The sequence below is a fragment of the Armigeres subalbatus genome, unplaced genomic scaffold (genome assembly GCF_024139115.2).
Source record: "Armigeres subalbatus isolate Guangzhou_Male unplaced genomic scaffold, GZ_Asu_2 Contig729, whole genome shotgun sequence".
NCBI lineage: Eukaryota > Metazoa > Arthropoda > Insecta > Diptera > Culicidae > Armigeres > Armigeres subalbatus.
In genome coordinates, this window is record NW_026943511.1 from 119,258 (window position 1) to 135,086 (window position 15,829).

Here is a 15,829-nt window from a genome sequence, read left to right on the forward strand (position 1 = left end):
CATTATTTTTCAACTTATTCAGCATTTCCTCAGTAATTAATTGAAAACAACTACGAATTGTGCGGTCATCAAGCTCAAGCTCAATTTCCTTAGTAATTAAATGAAAGCCTTTCAATTCCCGCCACTGCATAAGTATGTATCCTGTGTGGCAGGTACCATGGATACACTATGTCCAGGGAATCGAAAATGTTTCCCACCCGAAAACATCTCAGACCGGATCAAGAATAAAACTCGACATCACCATATTGGCAATCCTACGCCTTTGCTCGCAAAGACAACTGGAGAAATTATTCAATTGTATCAAAATAATGAATCACAATTTATTTTGGACCGACACATTTTGTACCTCAAAAACCCCAGAATCATCCTTGGCGAACTTAATTGTACACCGATATTGTATTTTTATGCATCTACCGACTACCAACACTTTTTGTAAATATATAAAATAACAATTATAGACAATTAGAATTTCTCTACACATTTCCTAATGAAATAACTAATTAATTACTTCTCATTTTTGTTTTGTTTCTATCCACACTTGTACGGTGGAAAATAAGTTACGTGCAACATCGATTTACTCACAAAACTACTCTGCAATGTTTCAGATTGTGTCCCTATTTATACCGCGGACAGCGCACGGACATCAGGTTTACAAATGGATACTATTGTGAAAATCTTTCTTTTTCAACTGGCATAACCTTCCTCGAACATTCTCAATAGTCTCACGTGTTTTTTTTTTATAATTTTACAGTTAAGGACGAACCTCCCGGAATCCACAACTAAATTCACTCGTGTGTTCAAGAGCACACCACTCAATACGCACAACAGTTACTGTTATCTTTTTATTTCAGCTTTGTTGCGTCGCAGCTTGCATGAAATAATGATAACGACGAAGTTGTGTGTTGCTTCCGTATTTAGTAGTTAGTAGTATTTAGTGGTATGCCCTTGAAAACGCGAGTAAATTTAGTTTTGGATTCCGGGAGGCTTGTCCTTAAGGATGTATTGCACGGGATACTGTTTCAACATGTTCTATTATTAACCACCTCTCCGATTTTTCCTCTATATGTGGAATGATAAAGCTGAGTGCTCATGTGTGCATTGTTTTTCTACGGTACACCATTTTTAATATAAAATACGATTAGATTTTTCTTTCTGATAGGTTTTGATGAATTTAAATTTTCTGGTTTTGGGCAATTAATTTGGAATGGAGCCTACTAAGCTCAATCCACTATAAAATATTTCACACTCGAATATCAATGACAATTGTACGACTGCTTAGATCAATATCAAAATGGCGAGACTTTTCCACGTTAGATCAAAAGGATACTGAATTGTCATTAGTTTACTATACATTTGGTATATGGGATTCTGTTTGTGATAGTCAATCTTAGCGACTAAATGAACCTGTTTCACAAATTCGATAATTTACAACTACATTTGCTACTACAACAATGAACCCATAAAAAGATACCTAATTCATCTGCCCTTTAACGAATATTCTTCGCCCAACTATATTCAGATACAAACTAGATATAGATACGATGGTTTAATTCCAATGGATTGACACTGAGGAGGAAGAAGTACCGTCGATAGGGACGTAGTAGCATAATACGAACCATCAATTGTATTCACAGTGCGCGGTGCGCACAGATGTCACCTTACTGTGGCTTTTTGGCGGCTTCCCGTTCCCGCTGAGCTTCGCGTTCGGCCACATCGATCACGCCGATATTCATGCTGGCAACGTATCCATGGATCACAGAAATGGCTGTTTTGACGATAGCCACCGGGGCAGAGAACATCGCCAGCAATTTGAACGAAGAGATACCGAAGACTGCGGACATGGAAAATATGACAAATAGACGTAGATATAATGTTCCAATACTGAATAGTAGGATAATCATGAATCCTAATGTGTTACAAGCCAGATACTTACTAATTGGTCCCGGTGTGAAATGCAACAGGTACAAAGCCGCATAGAACAATTCGTTAAACAAGCACATGAAGCCGAGAACAGTTCGGTTGGTGTAGTACACTCGCATAATTGGATTACCAGACATATCGATGAACTTGTGCGATGTTTTACCCTGCAGAACAGTCCTATAAAACAAGAAAAGATTCGTTGAAACCAACCGAAGGTAGGTCAAAACCATGGCAGAACATACGTGTGCAGATAGAACCAGTGACAGGCAACATCGATAGCCATCGACATCTGGAACCAGAACATGTACTTCGGGTAGAAGTAGCTGAGGGTTACCAACAAACCCATTGTTCCGCAACGGTCGGTCAACTGGTCGAGCATGGCGCCGAACTTTGTCGCTAAAAACAGAGAGAAAGTAGTTTTGATTATCTTGAATAATAAAACAGATTTCTATAAGCTGTCTAGTGCTATTAAAGGCCTGGTAGCGAGTGACTTTTTAGTGACTTGGTCACTATTTTGAGTCAAGTCGCTAAAAAGTCACTATTTGCATCCAAAACTCACTAAAGTCACTATTTTTCGGAAATTTGTCACTTAAGTCACTATTTTTGCATTGCCTTGTAATGAATTTCGAAATAAAAATCATTTGTGCCTACTATTATTATATTACTTCCATGTTTCTGAAAATCGTGAGGTTATTTCCGATTCCTGTCAACTATGATCTTTTTCTTCACGGCACGAATGGAATTTGTTAAAGTGCGAAAGGCTGACTTCGAGTATTGAGTACAGAATTGAGGAATATTGGAACCAGAACCACGTCTGTTGGTGAGCGTTAATATCCTCCGGCGACAAGATAGTGGACAGCCTCAGTTTTATCACATGACAATCAGATTTGATTTTTCTCAACGTCACACTGAGAAGTAGGTATTTTATTATTATTTTTCGTTTTTGTACTCTCAAATAGTAATACTAATTTGCCATATGATTTTTGAAACAACTTGTAAGCAATGTTGCCTGTCAAAACATCACCATAATGTAGATGTTAGTTTAATCGCAAATGTGCATGAAAAAATGTTCACGTATAATCGTATTTTTCTTGGATTATAATAATTTCCATGATAAAAATCAATATAGGTATCAATAAAAAGGGTAAGTAAAACCTTTTTCAACATGATTCAATCAGAAACCGTTTTCAGCTGATCTTTAATCATGATATTAATTGCTAGTTTTTTTCTGCCATTTTTACTATATGTAATATGTTTCACAAAATAAAACTTTCGATTGGGTCCCAAACCCGTCCAAGGAATGAAATTGTCAGTGTTGAAAAGATTGGAGTTTCCTTAATAAGCTTCACAAGAAACATTTCATACATCCTCACGCAATCATGACTTATTTTTATTTTAATATAAGGACTGTATCGAAAATAAGTTATCTACATTATTTTATTCGAATAAAATCGGATGAATTTTAAAAAATTATTCAAATTTGTCTAGCAATATAGGGGAACTGTTCCGTTTTCCATCTCACTGTACATATATTCATCTCATCGCAAAACAAAGAAATACTGCACCAATCTCGTCGCTTCTTTTTGCTAACACGCGTGCTCACTGGTGAAAAAATCACAAAAATGAGAAACAAACCAAATTCCTTTTCACTGCATTATTTTTTATGGGATGAAAATAGGAGCTATGAGATGAAGTGCCGAACCGTTCCCCTATGTTAATTTTGTTTGTTAAGTTTTATGAAAAAATATAATACTGAATAAATATTGCCATGTTCCAAAATTTATTCAAGTGTTTTTCTTCCTGGTAAAATTGCCTCGTTTTAAAACATGATTATACTTTCTGGTCCAAATTCCGGTCACTTGATTTTGATTTTCTTCCTTTTTCCGACAGGTTAACAAACGTGTAGTTCCCCAAGCTTGTTGACCATGAATTTTCAATTTTGGGGGTGGATAGCGAAACGCTTGGTCAAATTATCCATCTCGATGCCCTTCTTACCATGTGTCCAAAACTCAAATTTCCATATCACTTTCAATTTGAGATACATCGGAAACAACAAATTTTCAACAAAAAAACAAATTCTGATTTGAAACTTAACATATGAATACGTCGAATGCAGGGTAAAACAAACCAATACCTTCATGAGTTTCTGAGTAGCAACACTTTGAAAGTGGATAACTTATTTTCGATACAGTCCTTAGTGAAATTTGCAAAAAAAAAAAAATAATAATCACACAAATTATGTTTGTATTCAAGGATGAGTGAGAGTTGGATGAACACACCGATACATAAGAAGCATACGCATTTTTGGGATGTAAAATGTTACCGCCGCCGGGGGTGACAATGGGTCAAATGTGGGTAAGAATGGATCACTGTTCCAACTAAATATGTAGAAGACCTGTAGAACAGATTTAAAGTTCCTGAGGACAAGTAAACTTAATTATAGGACACCTTTTTACACGATTTTGTTATCAGACCTCCACATTGTCGGTGAGCGCGTTGACCCATTCTCACACCCAGACCCAGACCCGATGGCACCCCCGACGAAAGTATTAACAAATAAAGCGATTGAATCCCGTATATGTATATTGGATCCGCTCCATTTGGCTCCAAATCTTCATTATCCGGAAACTTTAATATTGTCCGATGGCAAATTTATATAGTCGAAGTAAATAAGCAAAGTACATCTTTTCGGAAAATTGAGTAAGTAATAATCAAAGAATGAAGATTAACATAAGAAAGATCATACACACAGCACACAGTGGATTTTACTCTTGAAGATTGGCGGAAGAAGATGTGGGCACCACTCGTCGCAAGCACGCTGTAGTGCACAAAGGCAGCGTTCTTACGCCAAGTGGTGCTATATCAAATATCAATAACTGACCCCGCCAGTGGTAATACTTCACGTGATTCACTGCTAGATGAATGCAAAGAGCATTGAAAAAAAATGGAATTAAAGTTTATTTAAATTTATGGATTTTCAAAATTTTCCTCGGAATGGCACGTCGAGCTCAAAATCTCAAAAGCTTCATTTAAATTTGTTATTCAACCATAGTTTAATAACGGATCAAATCGTACATTTAAAATCTCTTCATTATTTTAATAACTTTATATTTTTCAAACAAATGGTCAAAAGATTTATAAGTTTTGTGAGTCCAAAAATTTCATCGTCTAAGAATCAATTAGACTATTTCATATCATTCTATACAATAATGTTGTTGTAATTATCAACATAATGTTGTGACCCAACTTGTAACTCACTACCCGTTCCCATGACGCCGGGTAGATACCTTCTCGTGGTATGTTACTTAACATGAGGTACCATGGTCACATTCCTAGCTTCTGGCTGATCCAACGAATACCATCCTCAATATCCAACTCCGTGGTACTAATGAGAGTGTCACTGAACTCTTCCTTGTTTTTGTCTTTCCTTGATTTCTGATAGCATTCTAGATAAGGCTTTCAAAAATAAAACATTAATTTGCAATTTAAGAATTATACCGTAACAATGCTAATGCAACTTGTAGCTCTTTACCCAACTTCATACAAAAGTCACTATTTGGTCACTTTTTCTGCAATTGAAAGTCACTATTTGGTCACTTTTTCGTCATCGTTGGTCACTAAAGTCACTATTTTGAACGGCATTCATCGCTACCAGCCCTGCTATTATGAAAGATGTTACTCTTTTTTGAATCTTTCTTTTCCCTTGTACAGACGTGTTTAATCAAATTTACATCCAGGTTTTTTTTTACACGGTTTGGTTTTGGTCGTTTAAGACCTTCAGCGTCAATGAAGCAACCACGAAAAAATTCACAAAAAATCAAAGAAAATTCAGGGGGTATTTAAAAAGCTGTGAAAGCTCAGGTTAACCGAGAAATTGATGAATTCCAAACGTGTAAAAAAAACCTGGGTGTATTTACTTTTCATAAGACGAGTTTGTACCATCCCATTTAATTCCACCACATGATTGTACCTTGACAGATACGGATTTCGACCTCGAGTCAAGTACGAGACACTGAAGACGACCTTACTGTTGAGGTCGAAATACGTGTCTGTCAAGGTACAATTAAGTGGTGGAATTAAATGGGATTATACAAACGCGTCTTATGACATTCCACCAAAAAGCTCAAAATAATTTTCTTAAAGTTTTTTTTAGTTTCGTTTATCGTTTGATTCCGAGTCCACAATTTAGTTGTTCCTGAACTTCCATTAAAAAATGAGTTGGTCAAAGATCATAATCTGTATAATCTGTTGGGTACTTCGAGGCCATTTGTCACAAATGATCATTTGGCATAATCGTTGAAAAAATGTATCAAATACAATGGGTCGTTTGGCTTAACGACCATTCGACAAAAAAGTGAATTGTATGAATAAATTATTTTCATATTCCAAAGTGTGTTTTTTTTATTCTTTATTTAGGTGTTTTTTAAATTCTAGATTAAGTTCAACACCGGACCGAAGTATGTAAGTAAGGCGAAAGAGTACATGACTCCTTATTTAAAAGCACACATTTGCTCGGAATAAGGCTAAATAGTAAAATACCTCTTTTTTAAATATACACATTCGCCCGGAATAAGGCAAAAAAGTAGATGACTTCTTCTTTTAAAGTATGCATTTCCCCGGAAAAAGGCAAAAGAGTAGAAGTCTTGAAAAGATTCCTTCTGTAATAGTACGCATTTGCCCGGGATAAGGCAAAAGAGTAGATGATTCCTTCTTTAAAGATGTGCATTTTCCCGGAAAAAATGCAGAAGAGTACACTGCTAAAAATAACTATATAAAGTATATGTGTCGCGATTATAGATTTTTGCAATAGCACCACCCTATTATAATCGATATGGATCCACACATAAATCAAATTATTGCGCAAAAATACATCATAATAACTAAAATCTATGGATTTTTGCCAATAAAATAGTGTGGATTTTTGATAGTGTATATAACTCCTTCTTTAAAAGCATGCATTTGCCCGGAATGAGGCAAAAGAGTAGATGGCCTCTTCTTCAAAAGTACAGCTTTTCCGGAAAACAGACAGAAGACTAGACCCATTTTTCAAAAGAACGTATTCGCCCGGAAAAAGTCGAAGCTTATATGATTTCTTTTCTACGCATAGGATCGGAATAAGACAATTGAGCAGATGATTCCATCTTTTAAAGCACACAATTTCTGTTTATAACGTTTATAACGCATTTGCTTAGAAGAATTCTTATGAGTAGATCATTCGTTCATTCTAAGCATGCATTAGATTTTTTTTAAATCGCATTTTTAAGGAATAAGGCAAATTAGTACATTGTTTCTTCATTTAAATCACGAATTTACCCAGAATTAGGCGAAAAAGTAAATCACTCCTAAAACACGCATATGCCCAGAATAAGGCAATAAGACAGATGACTCTTGTAAAGCGAGCTTCTGCCTAGAGTTTTTATAATTCTTTCAATTTTTACACTAAATGGTCATAAGCCGTATGGTCGTTATGCCAAATGGCCCTAAAATCATTGACTATTTTTTTCTTTACTATGCCAAACGATCGTCATGCCAAATGGCCCCGGGCTATTCAACTCGTTATCCCAAATGGCATTATGCTATTTGGGGTAGCCCCTTGGAGTTAACTCGTCTCTCTAGGGAGACGGAATAGGGAGTTGCGAGAAGAGATGGCTGATTTCTAGATCCTCGATTTTTAAAACTGGGATTTGGAGCTGACAGCAAATAACAGCAAGTATCAATTTTTTTTTACTCTTTATTAAAGTGTTTCAGCAAGTATCAATCGATAATTGACCTTTCCCCTTCGAAAATTTTTATTCGCTCAATCGATTCTTTATTTTATTTAAGGTCAACTTTCCCAAAGAACCCATATTTTTGACGCCTCTAAGTATTTTTAAAATTTTAAACAACAAATCAAAAAATGCTGTCAAGATTGGCCTAACCTTTGCTCGACTTTGAATGAACATCGGCATTTTTCAGGCCTGGTTCACACGTGCAGCACTTTTTCGGGTTTTGTTTTCGATTTTTAAAATAGTTAGAAACTTAAAAAATATGGCTAAATAAGTCAAAGAATCGACTGAGACAATAAAACAATTTTTGACGGGAAAGGTCAATTGAAAATAAAGAATAGATTGTTCGAAAGGGAAAGGTCAATTCAGAAACAGTTTCTGTCGAAGCTTAGTTGTCTGTATGGGAGGAGTTTGACGAACAGATCAGTAAGCTTCGAGATCATATTATGATCCAGTTGCTGCCATAATCGAAGGCGCTAGGTACGCCCCAAGTAACCAAAAGTTCCTTTAAGAGTACGTTTTGACGTTGGACTTACGTCTTTCTTTACTATACTGGGTGTCATTTAGATTTTTGGAAATCGAGAGCGTTACGCTGGAAGGGAAGATTTTGAACGCTACTAGGGAGCGTCCACAAATTACGTAACGCTTAGAGGGGGGAGGGGGGGTTGAGCAAAGTGTGACGATCCATACAAAATTTTGAGATGTTTCATACAAAAAGTGTGACATAGGGGGGAGGGGGGGTTGAAAATTCCCAATTTTTGCGTTACGTAATTAATGGATCTTCCCCTAGTGCCTTTATCTTTCGATGGATTTTTAAGATTTATATATCAATCGACTCGGACACTCTCCAGCATTTTGCCTATTTCACTGAAACTTAAGATTATTAACGATAAGCTATTGAAATTTTCAATTCTTGTCAAAGCCAGCAAAAATTTCATATGTAACGAATCCCGTGCATTCCTAACACGGACATCAGAATGCGGTATGTCAGGCCTTCGGGTCCGTCGGAAGATTTTCTTTGTGTATAAAAGAAGCAGTGCCTGCCGCGTGCGAGTCATTACAATTTGTGACAGCAGCGCGTATTGACGTGCTTTTAGCTCGCGCATTTTTCGTTTCGTTCGTTCATTCGCTGTGTTTACCTACACAGCGACAGCATGCAGTCACCAGCGCACTAAGGGGTAACTTGACCAAAATCCTGGCCAAAATTATATTTCGGCGTTTTTCGGTAGATTTTGCATTTATGATGCAAAAACATAGTAACAATCGATTTTCGAACATTTTTACAGGTGCAAATTCACCTACCAGTGAGAAATGACCTTTCTTGATATGTTCAAAAATGAAATTATAAACTGATACAGAAGCGACAGCTCCATGACAGTTCATGTTTTCACACACTTTTGTCCTTAATTCACGTGGGAAACGTGGAAAATGAAAAATCTCGCGTAGCATTTGATAAGGGCCTATTACAGAAAGGTAAACATTAATCGATTCAAAAAAACATTAGATTCCCATTTCACAAGTTTATTATATTTTTAGCAGCGAAAGCTACCTAGAACGTACAATCAACACTGATTACTTACGCATAACATCAGTTGCATCGTAAAATTTGAAATTGATTAAACAAAAGTCTGGCTATTGTTTTTGCACCCTCGTTCATAAACTTTTTGCTTAAGGTCATTCCTGACAGAATCCAAGTTTCAAAGTGCTCGCGTTTTCGGGGGCACACCACTCGATACTGGAAGCAACGCACAACTGTCATTTTTATTTTTTCACGCATGCTGACGCAGCAAAGCTGAATCAACAAAAATGACAGTTGTCCGCCGCCTTCGTATCGAGTGGTGTGCCCCCGAAAACGCGAGCACTTTGAAACATGGATTCTGTCAGGAGTGACCTTAAAACATGTTCATCTTACAATAACATAGGATTGATTATTTTTGGAGAGGAAATGTTTCTTTCTATTTCCTGTTTTGGTCCTATGTACAAGGTTGCCTCATATGGTTACTTCACTTAAGACCAAGTAGACTGCTTATTCGAATTGTTTCTATTTAGCTTGAAGTGGCACTTGCCCGCTTTATCCCCTACCCCATATTATTTCTTTGCTTCAACTTGTCTACATAATATCAACTATTATGTATTTAAGTTATATCGAGTTTTACATATCTGTTGTCAATGCAATCGCCAAATTCAATACAATTGATATTTAGATTTTTCATAAGATTGGTTAGTGGGAAGGAGATGAAAGATAATAGAGCATTCGCTATGCTTTGTAGAGATTCAAATGAGTAGCAGATGCCCCAAACTAACATTATTATTTGAGGGTTAGGTTACAAAATTGTATTAAAAAGTTTTTTTTTAATCGGCTCCGTAACGCCCTACAGCATTTGAGCCTACCAAATGAACGAATGAATAACTAAAAACAGAGTATGTTACTGTTGTATTCAATCATGTCTATGTGTCAAATGCCTCGAAAACCAGAAAAAGCTATCTGCGGAATTGTTCTGCCTAGGGTTTCTTACCCCATTCCCGGCCTAACATGCGTACGACTGCTTTATTTAATTGATAGTTTTGACAGGAAGAAACTTCTCCTGAATTTTGTGGGCTGTATAATACTGCATTGGGGTTCACTTCTGCTTAAAAAATAGCTATTCGTGCTAAATATCGTTCAAAACAGCTTTTATTTCATTTAAAGTAACGAGGTACAGCACTCATTTCGGTCATAGCGATTCCCATTCCGGCATACAAAAAACCAGTTCCCGGCCTAAGCAAAATTTCACTCAATCTCTCAACATTTTACTCTCATTCTCTCTCGGGACGGTAGAAAATGCGACGTAAACAAAAATATGCACGTTCCACGACAACAAGATGCCAGATGGTATTATTCATAATCATTTTTATTTGGTTGAGAAGATATATTTACTTATTCAAATTTCTTCCAAATACTTAAAAACAATATGTTTTTTACGAGAGGATTATAAATAACATGATAGCGTCAACGTATTAGACAATTTTCCTATTAACGATGAAGGATCATTTTCATAATCCTGGCTTTTTGGCAGCACGGTGTGGCTAGAAGTTCTTGGGCCGAGGTGAATTTTTGTTCGGTTTGAGAATACGTTTTAAAATGTATTCTAATATGTTTAAATAAGTTCTAGTGAAACGAACAAATAAGAATAATTGAAGTGCATGTGTTTAGAATTATGGTGTGGTGATTAACAGCTTCAAGCGATGATTGTATCGAGCACTGTGACGATTTTCAGGTAGGTGTTTATTTGATGATACCGTTTTGTAAAAGTGGAAAGAATCACTCCGGCTCAGTGGTGTGGCATCGGAGAGCGAAATTTTGAAATCTACATTTTTATTTTCTACAATTGGATCAATTAGGAGTAAAACAAGTGATTGAAAAATATTGAGTATTGTGAAAAATAAATGGGAGACTTTTTAAAAATTATCAATAATAAACCTACGGCTTCCAAACAGTATAAATCATTAGTTTTCTGTGCAGTGAGCCGGGAACCGGGTCAATAGGCCCAAGTAGTGATTTACCCTATATACTGTTGAAAACAATGGCGGAAAATATGAAAACAACCTATTTTGAAGTTACTCGCAAATTCGTTTGCGGACGAGTGCGGATGATCTTTAACCCGCAATGGAAAGATGAAAGCCTATATTTTCATGTGTGTACAATCTCGTAGCGGAATACGAGGGAGTACTTCTACTTTTTTAATAATGAAGTTTGTTAAAAAATGTCAAAAACTCCATGTTATTTATGTTTATGAAATAATATCTTAATGTTAAATATAATTCATATTCCAACTCATGGAGGTCCTAGGGCAGTCTATAAATGATGTTTTGTGTACTATAAACCTAACATTATATGTGTTGTTAAGATTAGTCAGCAGTGGTAACTGATCTTTGTCTTACGGCACGCTAAAACCATCAAATTAACATGATTTTTGAAAGGTTGTCACTAATACTAATAAGGAACAAACGTAAAAGTTTCAATGACACATAATGGAGATAATATTGAAAATATTCTAAAAATATAATACTATGCAAAAGTTCGAAAACGAGAAAGGGTTTTGGCCAGCCATTTGTTCTAGCTACTCCACCTTGCAGCGGTAGAACTTCCGGTGGGTCTGCGAATATGCATGAAAGAAGTGGGCGAATTTTTTGTCATTCTGAGCTTGATGATGGTCGCGTGCAATCGTGTCGGTTGCGATGGATGCAATCGCCCATCGCATCACTCGGAGTTCAGTGGTGGATGAAGGAGAATAAAATTAGAGAGATTTGGTCTGCTCATTCAGGTGATTGGTTTCATAATTCAAATGATCCCGGGATGAGTACGAGTCATGTCATATGACTGACCATATGCTTGGTACTAAACGACATGTACATTAAAACATTTCTGATTTCATATAAAAAAAATCAACTACACTGATGAAAATAAAAATTTAATTAAAATAATTACTTTCATTTATTTGCAGAAGGTATTAGCAATCACAATCAGCAATAGTGTTAATATCCACTTTAAATTAGAAAATTTTGCTGAATTACATGTTTTAAAAAAAGTCCGCAAAAAATAATTTGCAGAAGAATATTTAAATAAACTTTATCTTATACTTTGTTTTTATTTTCTGAGAAATTGTATCATTAAACTTGACGTAGACATGGAGTTTGGAATCAAACATTATATAATTTTTCGTTGATGTATTAGCAGTATCTCCTCTATTATAGTAGGGTCACTGCTCCTTGACTTGTTTCTTATTGTTGTGATTTTTTTTTTCATCGGTAAGCACGCATGGTAGCAAAAAGAAGCAACGAAATTGGTATTGCATTTCTTTGTTTGGAAAACGGGACAGTTCCCCCAAAATAGCACATTTTGCCCAAGTCTGAAAATTTTATAAATAGAATTGTTTAACTTCAAATACTATCATCAATAAGAGATCTATAAATGCCCTACACTTGCTTGAGTAGGGGCTTAATAGTTAGAAACAAAGCAATTCATATTATGTATTTAATTATTAGTTTTATTTCCAGAAGTTTTGAATACACAAATTGCTAATTCAATGGAAGTTGTCTTTCTAATATCAATACCTATAATCAAACTCTATAGATCCAAAAGTTAAAAATTAAATGTAAATACGTTACGTTTATACAAGTCCTACGTCTACTTGCGGTTATGTTGAAAACATTACCCATTGTTCTTTTTCGCTTAATCAGCTTCACTGAGCTGCTTAAGCGAAAAACGTACTCTTAAAGGATCTTTTGGTTACTTAAGACCACTTCCGAAAGTTAACAATCCCTTGTTATGGTGAGAGCAGATAAAAACAATTTATCCGAGGTTATATCAGTTGGTCTTGAAAAGATTTTGTATTACGAGTATTTCAAGGTCATGCGTGAGAAAACGGCACAAATTTGTAATAAGCGTCTTAGCCGACTAACATCGGAGAAAAAACAGTCCACTAGAAATAAGTTGCATATCAAGAAGTTACTAGAAGTTCAAACTACGATAATTTGAATGATGTTTCGTCAAACCACCAGGGCTTCATAGTTCTTTTGAATGAACTAACAAGCCGTTAAAATAAGTCGGCTCATTTAAGTGAACACTTGCTTCAGAGCCGCTCATCTGAATGAACAGTTTTGCCCATCACTAGTTGCGAGTTCGATTTGAAAAAACTTAACAACATGAATATCAGCCAAGATGGAGAAAACTGTTATCCCATTCTAAATCTAACTCTTCCACTTCCAATGATCTAATAATATTTTCTATTATAGGTAGTTGCATGTTCAATACGAGATCAAAAAATATTGTAAATTACCCTATGCATGCGAGCAGGTGGAACCTGCTAATGGCGACCTCTTTCATCGCACCTTCCAAGTGTCGTAAGAACGAAATTCTCCTTTGAAATATTAAGTTTTACTGTGAAAAATGTGATCGATGCTACCCAAAACTGTTAATTATCAAGAATTTTATAAAATCGAACTGCTTATCTCGAACCATTATAAAGTATTGTGCTTTATCAGAGAGATAAGCACTTTTATTCCTGAAGATAGCAAAACCGCATTAGTCCCCATCGACGTTATGCAACTTCTAAGCTTTCACTATTTCTCCGTTTATCCTTTAATTAAATTAATCAATTGGTTGGCGTTCGCATGCAACGTTGTCCTTCAAACACTTACATTGATTGAAATGTCTGGCAGCATGTCCATCGAGGGCATCCAGTACGACGCTCACGATGTAGCACCAGCCGGCGATCACGTAGTTGGTAGGCATGTAGTAGAACGAAACGATCGCCAGCACGATCCGGGCATAGCCTGCAAAGGAGAGGAAAATTGGCCGAATTGAAACATAAATAAACAATATTCCAGAATCCGTATGACGCCGCAGTCGTACAGAAAATCAATATCTTCCCCTCTCACAGCAGTACAATCGTCATCGCAGAGTGGTTCAAATCGTTCAAATGCGCGTAGTTTTTGTTTAAATTGATATGCGATGTGAATCTTATAACGACGTTTATTCTCCTTTTTATATTAACTTTACAAAAATCTCTGATTTTCGCCAAATATTATAGTTCTAATTGTTATGCAGAAAATTTAAACTTGTGTACGCACATGGATCACATTTTTTCATTTTCAGCAGCGATATGATCGAAATAGGAGCATGTTTATAGAGGAACAGATTTGACGTAAAGGAATTTGCTTAACATATTTCCTAATTAAGACTTGTAAATTAGATAGACAGACGAAAAACAAAATACACCTACATTCATTAGCAAGGCACTTCTGAACCACTCTACAAAATGTACTCAGTTTGTTGTTGTTACTTCCGTTCCGATGAGATGGGAAATATGTATTCGCCCACTCGACTCCACCCATCCTTAGACCAAACCACCCACCCACCCACCGAACCAAACCGAAGGAAATCAAATGCAAGGGCGAAGAAAGGACTCAACATTAATTGGAGATGAACCGAAGAAAAAGTCACTTACCAATCAGATTCGGCACGAAGACAAAAATATTCTCCTTTTCCGTGGACATGATGCAAGCAGTTAACCCTTAGCGGCGTCCTCACTGCGGAAAATTACAGACAAACTTTCGGTTTTCAACCGCAGGGAAATACTTTCTGTGGGAAATGTTGCGCTGTAATCGCTTTCTACCTTCGCTGCACTTCAACTCCGAATCAGAACTGTGTTTGATTTGAGTTGGTGAGCCCGACGAGGCAAATAAATTCGCACCTTCTCGTTCGCTCTTTATTGTGACATGACGGCAAACAGTGGGCCAGCCTGTCGAATTTGTGCTGAAGGACGGTGATGATTTCTGTAGGCTTTTGAAGTAATTTTTGAATTTTGCTTGTCCAAAATAGAAAACTGATTTAAAATTTAATCGTGTTTTGTATTTCCATTTTTTGTAGTTTTGTTGAAGGAACCTGGCAACATTTCTAATATATATTGTTGCTTGTTGATACGAATTTGTTCTGAGCAGTCCCGCTGATAAAACACGCGGTTGATTGGGAAGCATGTATGATCTGTAATGAATTGCAATTTTGAAAGTTTTACAAAAAATTTCAGTTCAATCAAAGTTAATTGCCTATATTTCGGGCATTAAACCACCCGACTTGGACATTAATTTACAATGTTGTGAAAACTCATATGTGAATATGTACATTATGTGGAAGATATTGATTTGAAAAATGTATTGGAGGTAAACCACTTTCCCTTCGATGGGACTCGAACCCACGACCCTCAGCACGCTAGACTGGTGCTTTAACCAACTAAGCTACAAAGGACCTCCGTCGGCCTTCTCAACCTAGCGGCTACTGAATGAGCTCGAGATTCCCAAATTGGACACATAGTCAAATCACTCGCAATCCATTTGTCAAACCAACACTTCCACATGTGTATGGTTCACGTTCACGACTTGAAGTCGAGTCAAGTACGAGACACTGAAGACGACCACACAGTTGTGGTCGAAATACGTGTCGGATAGAAACCACCAGTACACTTTTCTAATTTCTTTAGTTTATTCCACGAATCAATTATCCAACACTCCTGACGAATACACACTTGCTCGTAGCTCGCCCAACACTCTACTCTCTCGCCGCGTCTTCAGTGCTGCCAACCTACCCCATCTTTCTTACATATAAT

The 15,829-nt window shown here is 36.4% G+C and overlaps 1 protein-coding gene across 1 annotated transcript; it reads right to left on the minus strand.

The window, feature by feature from the left end:
- Positions 1-504: 504 nt before the first annotated feature.
- On the minus strand, positions 505-14,914 carry LOC134204587 (CDP-diacylglycerol--inositol 3-phosphatidyltransferase-like). Its single transcript, XM_062679390.1, has 5 exons — positions 14,675-14,914; positions 13,866-14,000; positions 2,163-2,316; positions 1,934-2,097; positions 505-1,831 (listed from the first exon to the last, which is right to left on the minus strand). The coding sequence occupies exons 1-5, from the start codon at positions 14,721-14,723 to the stop codon at positions 1,659-1,661; spliced, it is 675 nt and encodes a 224-aa protein (XP_062535374.1). The 5' UTR covers positions 14,724-14,914; the 3' UTR covers positions 505-1,658.
- Between the last annotated feature and the right edge of the window lie 915 nt (positions 14,915-15,829).